This window comes from Panthera leo, chromosome B3 (assembly GCF_018350215.1).
Source record: "Panthera leo isolate Ple1 chromosome B3, P.leo_Ple1_pat1.1, whole genome shotgun sequence".
Classification (NCBI taxonomy): domain Eukaryota; kingdom Metazoa; phylum Chordata; class Mammalia; order Carnivora; family Felidae; genus Panthera; species Panthera leo.
Window position 1 is genome coordinate 70,449,806 of NC_056684.1, and position 15,933 is coordinate 70,465,738.

Sequence of the window (15,933 nt, forward strand, 5' to 3'; positions counted from 1 at the left end):
CTCTCAAAGAGCTTTTGTGTAGATATTCTTTCTCTGCCGTGTTCAGTGATTCTTGTATTCTTATGCTTTTTATGTACCATTCACAGGACTTGTTATATAAATGTGCATGGAATATTTTCCATGTATGTGTTTTAGTGTTAACTGAAATATATTTCACTTCACATCGGTCATTTATTCAACTTTTCTGCCTTATAATCTGTGCAAAAAAGACCTTCCCAGTGAATGACTTTCAACTCTGCAAACCATAAACCACCTATATAAAATTCATTTCTACATGGAACAAGAATATTCCATCTCATTAGTAATACAAACTCACACTTAAATCATTAACACCTTAATGACTGGGGCAACTGGATGGCTCAGTTAGTTAAGCATTCAACTTCAGTTTAGGTCATTATCTCATGGTTTGTGAGTTTGAGCCCTACATCGGGTTCTGCACTGACAGTGCAGAGCCTGCCTGGGATTCTCTCTGCCCCTCCCCCACTCGCTCTCTCTCAAAATGAATAAACTTAAAAAAAAACAGTGCCAATAATCAAACCAGCAATTACAAAGGGGATAAAATAATTCTTTTGAATCATAGCATAGAATATTATTTGTTGTATTAAAAGTAAACCATATTTTGTTTACCAACTGTTTAAAAAGTGACAAAAATGAGATACTTAGAAGAAATTTCCACTATAATTCTATAAAGTTAAATAAATGCTGTCTGATTTACTCTAAACACACAGTAAGTAAAATAAATCATTAATGCTATATATAAGCCTGATATATATAAATACCTGAGTTTGGTATTTAACACCCACTATTTTTAAAAATAGCTTTATTCCATAAGCACATGTCCACCGAGAAATATATAGCCTTGATTTGCATTTTATTTAATTTCTTTAGGTGATAGGTAAGAGTGTAATAATGGATTTTTTTAAGTACAGAGTTTGTCATAATCTCCCAAGGTACTTTACCTTTGTACATAATTTCTAACAAATTTTCCTAATCATGCTAAGACAACATGAACATCCTCCTCTTGATTCACTTTCTTTGACTTCTAATACACTTTTCTCCCATTTATAGATCTTCTCTGAAGCACAGTGTAATAATTGAATTTGTAACTAGACATAATCTATTTCTAATATATGTCTTTTTCAGGTACAACCTACCTGATATAATGCATATCAGAGATGTAACTTGAATTTTTCAATTTTTCTGTTGTGGGATTAATCTCTTTCTAGTAGCAATATTTATAGATGTTTTTTTTGTCAAATTGGAGTAGTCCCGTGGTTTTATCTAATTGACTAATTGAAGCTTTGGAGAATTAGTATTAAATAGCCAAGTTCCATCTTCCAATGGGGATTATTATTAATACCTTTCACTACATATGCCCAATGGAAAAAAGTAAGTAACATCTCATATTATTGACAATTACAATGATGACCATAGGAGCAAAAGACAGGGTCATTCAACTCTTGGACAGTATGTAGAGTAAATATCTTCTGTGAATTCTACACAGTTCAACCAGATACTCTAGGGAAGATGTATGGAAAAGTACATTTCTTGCCTAAATGGAAATGCTTTGGCTTTAATGGAAGGGTATGCTGTATCCTTGCTTCTAGAGCACGTGGTGGATATGGAGGAAAGGATAAGTAATTAGAACTTACAGGACATGGATTCTTGTTCTCAGTTCTGTCAAAAACTAAGAATAAGTATTTGGACAAATGACTTAACTTTGTGAGTCTCTGTTTATCCTTACTTGTATAAGATGATTTTAAATATTTCAAGTACACTGAAAATAAAGACAACTATTAATATCTTTGTTTAAAATGTTCATCTTTGTGACATTTTAATGTTTACCATATTTCCTTTATTTTTATTAGGACTAAAATATTGTGAAAGGTATTAGAATATGCCACCCCAATCCTCAATATATATATTATAAATATAACAACATAACTATACATATATGTGTGTGTGTGTATATATATATATATATATATATATATATATATATATATATATATATATATATACATACACATACATACACACACACACACCACCCCAAAATATACCACTTTGGCATCTAAATCATTTTGAGCTGAAGGTAACTGAGAAGCAGATACAAGAAAAGCTCACTACTCCCCCGGCTGTTTGCCTAAAAGTAGGACATAAATTTGTAAAGGTGTCCCCCCATCTGCTCTCTACCAGGAAGGATAGAAGTTAATTACCACAGACAACTCTAGATCCTTTTCAGCCCAGAGAGGGCACCAAAGGAATCTATATAACAAACTCACTAAAAGGCTGATGACTTTTATGTTTTATTTGTTTCTCCATATATTTGCCTTCCCACAGTTGGCTCCCGTGGAAATTCAGACACCTTTTCTTTTGTCTTGTCATTTCTCTAAAATTCATAGTTCTTTTAAAATGCTATATAAGACCAAGTTCTAACCAACTCTTTCTGTTACTCATTTCTGAGTGCTCTCATGTAGATGCATTGCACATGTTAATAAACTTCTGCGTGTTTTTCTCTTGTTTATCTGTCTTTTGTTTAATGCACAGGCCCTTAGCCAATAAGCCTAGGATGGGTAGAGGGAAAAATGGTTTTTTTCCCCTCCTACACTTGTTAGTTGGAGCATCTTATATAGCGGCACAAATTAATTTTCCACAGTTAACCTGAGTTTGGTATTTAACATCCCCATGACTTATTTTTATAGTTTTACTCACAGGAACATATCCACAAAGAAATAGATAGCCTGGATTTGCATGTGTATTTAAATCTTTTGCAACTAGCTATTTTCCACTAAATAATTTATTTGAGACAGTTATCAATAGTCATACACATAGTTTTAGGTCATTTAATTTATTTTTTTAACGTTTATTTTTGAAAGAGAGAGAAAGCAAGAGCAGGGGAGGGATAAACAGAGAGGGAGACACAGAATCCGAAGCAGGCCCTAGGCTTTGATCTGTCAGCCCCGATGTGGAGCTTGAACCCATGAGCCATGAGATTATGACCTGAGCCAAAGTCGGATGCTTAACAGATTGAGCCACCCAGGCGCCCCTGTTTTAGTTCATTTTAATGCTGTAGTTTTCTCATTGTATGAATACACTACTAATCTGTCAAGTTTTTGTGAATAGACACCCAGCTTGTTTCAGTGCTTGCTATTATAAACAATATTAAAATGAACATTTTTGTGAGTAAATATGTGCTAGAGGTTCTCCAGAATGTATTCTTAGCAGAATAATTGCTAAATTATAAAGGGCATGTATCTTTAGCAGTACTACATGTTTCCAGTTATCCTACAAAATGGCTTAACACATTTGAACTTAGTTTTATTTATCAATTTATTGCTTCTCAGCTCTGAATTCACCCTTCATTAGATGCCCTGTAATAAACAGAATGCCTTTAAATACTTCTGCTTTACAGTGAGCATGATGTTAACCTTTCTCGGAGTAGGAACCCAGAGGCACATTGCAAGATGAAGAGACTCTGCTACCAGTTCAGGCATGGTCTAGGGTCAGTGGTGTGGATGTGTGGAAACACACTGGAGGCTGTCCCAGCCAGGGACCCAGAATGCAATACTTTTGTGACCTTGTGGCCCCATTCTGGTGATAACCTTTTCACAGCATTCTCCACACAAAAACCAAGTCTCCCCACTCTGAAAGGTTTTTACCCATGCCAGAACCTAGAGTTCTTGTGCACACACACCCCACCAGTTGCTGACTACCTGTTTCCTCACCAGCACAATGAGTAGCCTAACACTTGCCCAGCCATCAAGACTAGCTCTTACCTGGCCAAACCAGTGAACTTCTGTACTAAGCTGTGAGAGGAACCACACTTTGCCCAATGAGTTTGTGCCCTTTCAAGATTGTCCTTCTTTGGGCACACATAAAATATATTGACACATATATTGATTTTTGGGCACATGGGTGACTCGGTTGGTTGAGTGTCCAACTTCAGCTCAGGTCATCAGCTCAGGTCATGATCCTTGGGGTTCATCAGAGCCCCACATTGGGCTCTTTTCTTTCAGCTCAGAACCCACTTCAGATCCTCGGTCTCCCTGTCTGTCCCTCCCCTGTTCTCTCTCTCTCAGAAATAATAAACATTTAAAAAGTAAAATAAGTATATATTGATATTTACCAACTAAGCATATGTTCACAGGTATATTATTGTGGTTATTATTGGCTTTTCCTTGATTATTACTTCTAACTTGTTTCATAAATTTATTATACATTTAGTTTTCTTCTGTGAAATGCCTGTTTTTAACAGTTGTAAAAACTATTAATGGTCTTTCTCATTCACAGAACCCAGGTGGACTTGGTTCAATCAGAAGTATGCCCATTCACAGGAAATGAACTAGATAACATGTCTAAGGTAATTGTGCTATGTCTTTCTCCCACATGCTCCTTAGATCTAGCTGATCATGTTTCAGTTCTGTAGAATTAGCAAATTTTGCTGCCTGTTATTTTTATGGTGATTGTGATATTTTCCACTTTTTCTTATAATTCTTCCCTTTATGCATTTAGAAGCTATGTCATTAGGCTTATAAAAAGCTGGTAAATTAAGACTCACTTCCCTCTCCTCTCTCCTCCCTCTCTCTCTCTCTCTCTCTCTCTCTCTCTCTCTCTCTCTCTCTCTCTCTCCTATTTGTATTTATGTTCACTATCTTATGCTTTGTTTTTGCTATGTTCCTTTCCTTTTTCATTCATGCCTTCTATTAAGCAGATTGAGTTTGTTTCACATTTGTTTCCTTTACTAGTTTGAAAATCATATATTTTATTTTTACTTTAGTGGCTGCCCTCACAATTTTAACATGCACACATAATATAATAAGTCAAAATTAATCGATATCATTATCCCTTTCCCTTGAGGTAGGAAGAATTTTCTGTCTCATTGAGAGTAGAATGATCTGTTTAGTCTATTTTCTCTCTCTTGTTCAAAATGAAAAATTTCTATTGCACATTTCACTTCACTGATTTAATCCTTTGTGTCTCCCATTCTGCTGTAAGACCATCCATTGAGTTTCGGGTGTTTGTTTTTATTTTTTTAATTTATATATGGTAATCATTAATCGATTACATTTGATTTACATTCACATTTTTATTTACATTTGATTCTTTTTTGTATCTTCTAATTGCGAAGACTTTCTATTCTGTTCTTTGCTGAGAGGTCCAATTTTTTATCATTTATTTTAAATGTATTCATAATTGGTCATTGAAGCATTTTTAGGATGGCTTCTATAAAATCTGTCAGATAATTCAAACACCTCTATCACCTTGATGTTGACATATACTGATTTTCTTTTTTTGTTCCAGTTGAGATTTTTCTGCTTTGTATGATTGATTTTGAATTGAAATCTCAACATTATGTGCAGTATATTTAAGACTCTGAACCTTGTTTAGACTTTATGTTTTAGTTGGCTTATTTTTACACTTTTCTGACAGGCAAACAGAGAAGGAACACCACTTTGTTACTGCCAGGTGGGAATAGAAATTCAGTTTCCCAACTCTGCTTCAGTAGGCACCAGAGGGGAGGTGAGGACACTTTTTGTTACTACTGGGAGGTAAGAAGAGTTCTGACGCCTCACTAGGCCTCCATTGATTTCCCTGGCTGGGAAGGTTAGGATTACTTTGTCACTGCTACTTACTTATACCATAGGAGGAGGTGCTGAGTCCAGTCTGACAAAGATGAAAGTTCAGGCTCCATCTCTGGCCTTTTCTGACACCACCTCTGTGTGTGGGAGTGCTGGGGTAGCTTGTTACATCTTGGCCAGCAGTAGGAACCTACGCTACTCATTTGGCCTTTGCTGGTATAGGTGAGGTGGGACCAAAGATTTTTTTAGAGTGTTTTGCTGAAGTAGAGAAGTCGTATAAAGTTTTCTGTCTTGCTAGGCTGACCCTTTCCTGGTTGTTTGGCTAGAATGAACAGGCTTTTGTTGGGGCTTTTTTTGGGCTGTTTTCATTAGCGTTCCTGAGTTGTTGTCATGTCATATAACATCTTGGGTCCATATCCAGTCTACCTTCTTCTCTCAAAATTTCAGAGTGTTATAATGTTTGTTTTATATATAAATCAATTTATATCAACAAGTGATTATGATTGTATTTAGGAGGAAGGATATGGAAATTATGTCTACTCCTCTTCCCCAGAACAGAAGTCACCTGCTTTTCTTTTATGATAGTAACAATTTCTTCTTTTATATTGGCTTTGTATGTTTAGACATTTTGAACATATTTGTTTCATAACATGTATCCTATCGATTTATTACTGATCTGAGAAGAGAGCAGGAAGTTAGTCTGCTGTTTGTTCCCCCTGACTGGCTGTTCATTGTGGATAGGCTCCTCGTGTGTTTTTGAATTTGACTGTAAACTCAGGTTCAGTCAAAATTCATGTCTCTCAATCTTTGGGCCAGTTTTTGTGATGCAACCACTCAGAAAAGTTTTGGTCTTTGTGCTTTCAAATGACCCCCAAAATTCAGTGACCCATTGGGTTCCCAATAGCTAATGTTGATTTTTCAGGTTAAAGCTCTTCTGACTGTGCAGAGACTATAAATTCAAACTCAAAACTTATATGTGGGCAATCCCATGATTATAATTTCTTTTTCTTTTTTTCATTTTTTTTTATTTTTTTTAATATATGAAATTTACTGTCAAATTGGTTTCCATACAACACCCAGTGCTCATCCCAAAAGGTGCCCTCCTCAATACGCATCACCCACCCTGCCCTCCCTCCCGCCCCCCATCAACCCTCAGTTTGTTCTCAGTTTTTAACAGTCTCTAATGCTTTGGCTCTCTCCCACTCTAACCTCTTTTTTTTTTTTTTTCCTTCCCCTCCCCCATGGGTTTCTGTTATGTTTCTCAGGATCCACATAAGAGTGAAACCATATGGTATCTGTCTTTCTCTGTATGGCTTATTTCACTTAGCATCACACTCTCCAGTTCCATCCACGTTGCTACAAAAGGCCATATTTCATTTTTTCTCATTGCCACGTAGTATTCCATTGTGTATATAAACCACAATTTCTTTATCCATTCATCAGTTGATGGACATTTAGGCTCTTTCCATAATTTGGCTATTGTTGAGAGTGCCGCTATAAACATTGGGGTACAGGTGCCCCTATGCATCAGTACTCCTGTATCCCTTGGATAAATTCCTAGCAGTGCTATTGCTGGGTCATAGGGTAGGTCTATTTTTAATTTTCTGAGGAACCTCCACACTGCTTTCCAGAGCGGCTGCACCAATTTGCATTCCCACCAACAGTGCAAGAGGGTTCCTGTTTCTCCACATCCTCTCCAGCATCTATAGTCTCCTGATTTCTTCATTTTGGCCACTCTGACTGGCGTGAGGTGGTATCTGAGTGTGGTTTTGATTTGTATTTCCCTGATAAGGAGCGACGTTGAACATCTTTTCATGTGCCTGTTGGCCATCCGGATGTCTTCTTTAGAGAAGTGTCTATTCATGTTTTCTGCCCATTTCTTCACTGGGTTATTTGTTTTTCGGGTGTGGAGTTTGATGAGCTCTTTATAGATTTTGGATACTAGCCCTTTGTCCGATGTGTCATTTGCAAATATCTTTTCCCATTCCGTTGGTTGCCTTTTAGTTTTGTTGGTTGTTTCCTTTGCTGTGCAGAAGCTTTTTATCTTCATAAGGTCCCAGTAATTCACTTTTGCTTTTAATTCCCTTGCCTTTGGGGATGTGCCGAGTAAGAGATTGCTACGGCTGAGGTCAGAGAGGTCTTTTCCTGCTTTCTCCTCTAAGGTTTTGATGGTTTCCTGTCTCCCATTCAGGTCCTTTATCCATTTTGAGTTTATTTTTGTGAATGGTGTGAGAAAGTGGTCTAGTTTCAACCTTCTGCATGTTGCTGTCCAGTTCTCCCAGCACCATTTGTTAAAGAGACTGTCTTTTTTCCATTGGATGTTCTTTTCTGCTTTGTCAAAGATGAGTTGGCCATACGTTTGTGGGTCTAGTTCTGGGGTTTCTATTCTATTCCATTGGTCTATGTGTCTGTTTTTATGCCAATACCATGCTGTCTTGATGATGACAGCTTTGTAGTAGAGGCTAAAGTCTGGGATTGTGATGCCTCCTGCTTTGGTCTTCTTCTTCAAAATCACTTTGGCTATTCGGGGTCTTTTGTGGTTCCATATGAATTTTAGGATTGCTTGTTCTAGTTTTGAGAAGAATGCTGGTGCAATTTTGATTGGGATTGCATTGAATGTGTAGATAGCTTTGGGTAGTATTGACATTTTGACAATATTTATTCTTCCAATCCATGAGCAGGGAATGTCTTTCCATTTCTTTGTATCTTCTTCAATTACCTGCATAAGCTTTCTATAGTTTTCAGCATACAGATCTTTTACATCTTTGGTGAGATTTATTCCTAGGTATTTTATGCTTCTTGGTGCAATTGTGAATGGGATCAGTTTCTTTATTTGTCTTTCTGTTGCTTCATTGTTAGTGTATAAGAATGCAACTGATTTCTGTACATTGATTTTGTATCCTGCAACTTTGCTGAATTCATGTATCAGTTCTAGCAGACTTTTGGTGGAGTCTATCGGATTTTCCATGTATAATATCATGTCATCTGCAAAAAGCGAAAGCTTGACTTCATCTTTGCCAATTTTGATGCCTTTGATTTCCTTTTGTTGTCTGATTGCTGATGCTAGAACTTCCAGCACTATATTAAACAGCAGCGGTGACAGTGGGCATCCCTGTCGTGTTCCTGATCTCAGGGAAAAAGCTCTCAGTTTTTCCCCGTTGAGGATGATGTTAGCTGTGGGCTTTTCATAAATGGCTTTTATGATCTTTAAGTATGTTCCTTCTATCCCGACTTTCTCAAGGGTTTTTATTAAGAAAGGGTGCTGGATTTTGTCAAAGGCCTTTTCTGCATCAATTGACAGGATCATATGGTTCTTCTCTTTTTTTTTGTTAATGTGATGTATCACGTTGATCGATTTGCGAATGTTGAACCAGCCCTGCATCCCAGGAATGAATCCCACTTGATCATGGTGAATAATTCTTTTTATATGCCGTTGAATTCGATTTGCTAGTATCTTATTGAGAATTTTTGCATGCATATTCATCAGAGATACTGGCCTGTAGTTCTCTTTTTTTACTGGGTCTCTGTCTGGTTTAGGAATCAAAGTAATACTGGCTTCATAGAATGAGTCTGGAAGTTTTCCTTCCCTTTCTATTTCTTGGAATAGCTTGAGAAGGATAAGTATTATCTCTGCTTTAAACGTCTGGTAGAACTCCCCTGGGAAGCCATCTGGTCCTGGACTCTTATTTGTTGGGAGATTTTTGATAACCGATTCAATTTATTCACTGGTTATGGGTCTGTTCAAGCTTTCTATTTCCTCCTGATTGAGTTTTGGAAGGGTATGGGTGTTTAGGAATTTGTCCATTTCTTCCAGGTTGTCCAATTTGTTGGCATATAATTTTTCATAGTATTCCCTGATAATTGTTTGTATCTCTGAGGGATTGGTTGTAATAATTCTATTTTCATTCATGATTTTATCTATTTGGGTCATCTCCCTTTTCTTTTTGAGAAGCCTGGCTAGAGGTTTGTCAATTTTGTTTATTTTTTCAAAAAACCAACTCTTGCTTTCGTTGATCTGCTCTACCATTTTTTTAGATTCTATATTGTTTATTTCTGCTCTGATCTTTATTATTCCTCTCTTCTGCTGGGTTTAGGCTGCCTTTGCTGTTCTGCTTCTATTTCCTTTAGGTGTGCTGTTAGATTTTGTATTTGGGATTTTTCTTGTTTCTTGAGATAGGCCTGGATTGCAATGTATTTTCCTCTCAGGACTGCCTTCGCTGCATCCCAAAGCGTTTGGATTGTTATATTTTCATTTTCGTTTGTTTCTATATATTTTTTAATTTCTTCTCTAATTGCCTGGTTGACCCACTCATTCTTTAGTAGGGTGTTCTTTAACCTCCATGCTTTTGGAGGTTTTCCAGACTTTTTCCTGTGGTTGATCTCAAGCTTCATAGCATTATGGTCTGAAAGTATGCATGGTATAATTTCAATTCTTGTGAACTTATGAAGGGCTGTTTTGTGACCCAGTATATGATCTATCTTGGAGAATGTTCCATGTGCACTCGAGAAGAAAGTATATTCTGTTGCTTTGGGATGCAGAGTTCTAAATATATCTGTCAAGTCCATCTGATCCAATGTATCATTCAGGGCCCTTGTTTCTTTATTGACTGTGTGTCTAGATGATCTGTCCATTTCTGTAAGTGGGGTGTTAAAGTCCCCTGCAATGACCACATTCTTATCAATAAGGTTGCTTAAGGTTATATGGTAATTGTTTTATATATGTGGGGGCTCCGGTATTTGGCGCATAGACATTTATAATTGTTAGCTCTTCCTGATGGATAGACCCTGTAATTATTATATAATGCCCTTCTTCATCTCTTGTTACAGCCTTTAATTTAAAGTCTAGTTTGTCTGATATAAGTATGGCTACTCCAGCTTTCTTTTGGCTTCCAGTAGCATGATAAATAGTTCTCCATCCCCTCACTCTCAATCTAAAGGTGTCCTCAGATCTAAAATGAGTCTCCTGTAGACAGCAAATAGATGGGTCTTGTTTTTTTATCCATTCTGATACCCTATGTCTTTTGGTTGGTGCATTTAGTCCATTTACATTCAGTGTTATTATAGAAAGATACGGGTTTAGAGTCATTGTGATGTCTGTATGTTTTATGCTTGTAGTGATGTCTCTGGTACTTTGTCTCACAGGATCCCCCTTAGGATCTCTTGTAGGGCTGGTTTCGTGGTGACAAATTCCTTCAGTTTTTGTTTGTTTGGGAAGACCTTTATCTCTCCTTCTATTCTAAATGACAGACTTGCTGGATAAAGGATTCTTGGCTGCATATTTTTTCTGTTTAGCACACTGAAGATACCGTGCCAAGCTTTTCTGGCCTGCCAAGTTTCAAAGGAGAGATCAGTCACGAGTCTTATAGGTCTCCCTTTATATGTGAGGGCACGTTTATCCCTTGCTGCTTTCAGAATTTTCTCTTTATCCTTGTATTTTGCCAGTTTCACTATGATATGTCGTGCAGAAGATCGATTCAAGTTACGTCTGAAGGGAGTTCTCTGTGCCTCTTGGATTTCAATGCCTTTTTCCTTCCCCAGTTCAGGGAAGTTCTCAGCTATTATTTCTTCAAGTACCCCTTCAGCACCTTTCCCTCTCTCTTCCTCCTCTGGGATACCAATTATGCGTATATTATTTCTTTTTAGTGTATCACTTAGTTCTCTAATTTTCCCCTCATACTCCTGGATTTTTTTATCTCTCTTTCTTTCAGCTTCCTCTTTCTCCATAACTTTATCTTCTAGTTCACCTATTCTCTCCTCTGCCTCTTCAAGCCGAGCCATCGTGGTTTCCATTTTGTTTTGCATTTCGTTTAAAGCGTTTTTCAGCTCCTCGTGACTGTTCCTTAGTCCCTCGATCTTTGTGGCAAGAGATTCTCTGCTGTCCTGTATACTGTTTTCAAGCCCAGCGATTAATTTTATGACTATTATTCTAAATTCACTTTCTGTTATATTATTTAAATCCTTTTTGATCAGTTCATTAGCTGTTGTTATTTCCTGGAGATTCTTCTGAGGGGAATTCTTCCGTTTGGTCATTTTGGAGAGTCCCTGGCGTGGTGAGGACCTGCAGAGCACTTCCCCTGTGCTGTGGTGTATAACTGGAGTTGGTGGGCGGGGCTGTAGTCAGACCTGATGTCTGCCCCCAGCCCACCGCTGGGGCCACAGTCAGACTGGTGTGTACCTTCTCTTCCCCTCTCCTAGGGGCGGGATTCACTGTGGTGTGGCGTGGCCCGTCTGGGCTACTTGCACACTGCCAGGCTTGTGGTGCTGGGGATCTGGCGTATTAGCTGGGGTGGGTAGGCAAGGTGCACGGGGGCAGGAGGGGCAGGCTTAGCTCGCTTCTCCTTAGGTGATCCACTTCAGGAGGGGCCCTGTGGCAGCGGGAGGGAGTCAGATCCGCTGCTGGAGGTTTGGCTCCGCAGAAGCACAGAGTTGGGTGTTTGCGCGGAGCGAGCAAGTTCCCTGGCAGGAACTGGTTCTCTTTGGGATTTTGGCTGGGGGATGGGCGGGGGAGATGGCGCTGGCGAGCGCCTTTGTTCCCTGCCAAGCTGAGCTCTGCCGTCTGGGGGCTCAGCAGCTCTCCCTCCCTTTGTCCTCCAGCCTTCCCGCTTTCCCAGCAGAGCTGTTAACTTCTGACCTCCCAGACGCTAAGTCGCGCTTGCTGTCGGAACACAGTCCGTCCGCCCCTCCGCTTTTGCCCTCCAGACTCGGGGGCTCTGCTTGGCCGGTGAGCCGCCCCTCCGCCCCGGCTCCCTCCCGCCAGTCCGTGGAGCGCGCACCGCCTCGCCGCCCTTCCTACCCTCTTCCGTGGGCCTCTCGTCTGCACTTGGCTCCGGAGACTCCGTTCTGCTAATCCTCTGGCGGTTTTCTGGGTTCTTTAGGCAGGTGTAGGTGGAATCTAAGTGATCAGCAGGATGCACAGTGAGCCCAGCGTCCTCCTACGCCGCCATCTTCCCTTGGCTCCTATAATTTCTAAGACAAAGCAGTTTTTCTATCTGTAGGCTAGGCCACTAGCTTTTCCTTGTGCTCCATAGCACCCTCTTCTGTATATCTTCCCTAAGAGTCCCAGATTGAAAAGATCCAATCCTACCTCACACTCTTGGACAGACAAAATTTCCCCCCTAATGACCAAGCACTCTCCATCATTTTTATGACCTGCAGTCCCTTTCCATCAATTTTCCTCTCTCAGAGCTCCCACTATTTCAGATGCCATGAGGTCATTTATTTATTTTAAAGAATGCATCTAGAATTCGTAAGTTTTTTGCAAGAGTTTCAGAATGACCTAAATTTCAATATTGTCAGAAGCATAGGTATAATATTATTTTTCTTATCTACAGAAGTTTTGTGAGAATCAAAAGAGATGACATATTAACATAATTTATAAATTATATTGTTATCATTAAGTATGTTTGGCTTTATCATTATCATCATCACCCCTATCATATGACTCTGTACTATATTGGTTTATTTTTTTAATTCTATGTTTCCCAAAGGAATCACCAGAGCCTTGTGGAGTGGTAAAATTATGAAAGTGAAAAGTGAATCAAAAACTGTTTAAAACATAATTGGTATTAAATCCTATTCCAAACTACCATTTCTTCTACACACTCTGTTTCAGAAACAGCTTGCCTTTGGGGTATGGCTTTCCTTTCAAATACTACAAATCAGAAATGGATGTTATTTGTATCATTTCTTCTACTTGCTGATTTTGAATGTGCGCAAGTCACTTAACTTGTACAACATGTGACTCTTAGTCTTCTAATTGATGAAAGAGGGGATAGACTATAAGAATTAAATATTAAATTGAAGTGTGAATATGTAGTGTTCCTTTAAAAAGTTAAAATCATTCTGTGTTCTTAGAGCTTTGAAAAAATATATTCTGAATTACGTTTTATTGGTTGTTGTGGATTAGCATGAATGATATAGATAGGTAAGAGAATAAATATATAGAGCAAAAATATATATTTAGTACTGTTGGTGAAAAGTGTTTACTTATGTATGGAGTGATATACATTTTTGTAGGTAGTCATTGAACTTTGAATGTCAGTTCTAAACTTTAATATGTGGGTTCAGCTATCGGCTTTGCCCAGCAAAGGATTACTCAAGACTGCATGCAAGTCAGGAGAGGTGAGAGGGAGGCTAAGGGAAGTCTCTCTGAGCTACTCTCAAGCTCCCGTATTTATTGAGCAGACATTTGGGATAACATTGTGCAATACTCAGTGGGCTACATGCCAGTAAGAATGTATAGAAAGGTGCATAAAAACAAGTTAAGACAAGGTGAAATATTCCATGCAATAACGTGGTCTAAGGAATTTATGAGCATAGGCAGGACCTAGCCCCTAAGTATACATTAACTAGATAAGCGAAGTGAGTGCCCCTTGGATATACATTAACTAGATAAGTGAAGCATGGCATGCTGTTTTCAGCAAGTCAGGAAAGCAGTTTTCTGCTTTGCAATGCGTTCCGTATAACCTCCTAGCCCACAACATAGTTATTTGATTTCCCACATTAATATGCTGATATAAAGAAGCATTGTGGGCTCAAGTTCTAGTATTTGTAACATGGTTAATGTAAATGTATGGATCTTCCTAGGTTTCTCAGTTCAGATCATGAATCCTGAAACATAATCTATTTGCTCTTTGGTCCCTATGTTTGGGTAGTTTGTTGTGAGAGTTCATTGCAAAATATACAAGAAGAAAAATCTCAATCTACTTAGTTTCTTAATTCAGAGAGAAATCATTTGAATAGCAAAGAATGTAAGTGTGGGTATTTGTATAAATTTACAGAGGGAGAGAGACAGAGTTGAGGTATATAATCAGAAAACTTATTCTGTCACCTAAAGATGGTAAGAACAAGATAAAATTTATGGCAATTCCTCTAATTTGTAATACCAGATAAGATGATGACTGGAGAAAAACTGCAAATCAATCATTCTTCTGAAACTTTAAAATATGAGGTAAATATTTTAATATTTTGTAAATTTTCATATTAAGTTTATTGGATGAAGCATGAATTTTGACACACACATCTTATAGGAAAAAACATAAATAAATTTAGTCCAAATTAAATAAGAATTATTTCATAAAAAATAAGTCCTATTCTGTTAACATGGTTTGTTTACTGTTAGAAAATACCAGAAAGAAGAAAATGAGTACTCTGATATTTCAGACATAACAGTAGTTTACAGAGTAAGATACACTAACCTGGCTTTTATTATAGGCTATTTATTTATCATAAGGATTATCTGGGAGACTTTCAGAAATGCACATGTCGAGTCCTTAGTTTTTGCATTGCTGATATTACCTCCTTATTTCTTAAGGTGTAAATCATGGGGTTTAAAAGAGGGGTGAAAACAGTATAAAATATGGAGAGAACCTTATCCACTGGGAGACTGCTAAAAGGCCAGGCATAAATGAAGATGCAGGGACCAAAGAAGAGGGTCACCACAGTGATGTGGGCAGTCAGGGTGGCCCTCGCCTTGGCCATGCGTGCTGAGGAGTGCCGTCTCACACTAGCCAGGATGACTGTGTAGGAGATCAGCAAGAGCACAAAGGAGGTCATGGCCATTAGACCACTGTCTGAAAGCATCAGTACCTCAAAAGTAAAGGTATTGGTGCAGGCAAGTTTGATAACCAGGGGAAGGTCACAGAAAAAACTGTCCACTTTATTGGGGCCACAGAATGGAAGGTTTACTGTGAAGGCCAACTGACTTATTGAGTGCAGAACCCCAGTAAGCCAGGAGCCCACCACAAGGATTGTGCACTTGCGTGCACTCATGATGGACGCATAGTACAGGGGTCGACATATGGCTACATATCTATCATAGGCCATGGCAACAAGGAGCATCATTTCACCACCAGCAAAAACATGCAGAAAAAATATTTGGGTCATGCATCCCTCAAAAGAGATGGTCTTGTGCTCCATAAGGAAGTCAATAATCATTTTGGGGGTGGCAAATGTGGATAGACACACATCAATGAAGGAGAGGTTACTGAGCAGAAAGTACATGGGTGTGTGTAGTGCAGGTTCAGAGATGACTGTGAGCACAATGAGGAGGTTCCCCAGCACAATGGATAAATAGAAAAGTGTAAAAAATGCAAAATAGAAAAGTTGTAGCTCTCGAGAACCTGAAAGACTATGCAATATAAATTCAGTCACTCCCGATTTATTTCCTTGGTCCATGATTTCAAACTTTTGAGATGGGATCAGAAACATTCCTGTAAAGTGAAATGGAAAAAAAACATCATAGTATTGTGGCAGTGAATGAGCAAAGTCAAGCCTGGTATCCCATTCCCCTCAGCATGTAGATACTTATAAGCACACAAATAAGTGTTACATGCAGTCATTTTGTAATGAC

General features: G+C 38.5%; 1 protein-coding gene across 1 annotated transcript; it reads right to left on the minus strand.

The window, feature by feature from the left end:
* Positions 1 to 14,816: 14,816 nt before the first annotated feature.
* On the minus strand, positions 14,817 to 15,776 carry LOC122222581 (olfactory receptor 4K15-like). Its single transcript, XM_042943147.1, is given in 1 exon segment — positions 14,817 to 15,776. A coding segment is annotated over 1 exon segment (942 nt). The 5' UTR covers positions 15,759 to 15,776.
* Between the last annotated feature and the right edge of the window lie 157 nt (positions 15,777 to 15,933).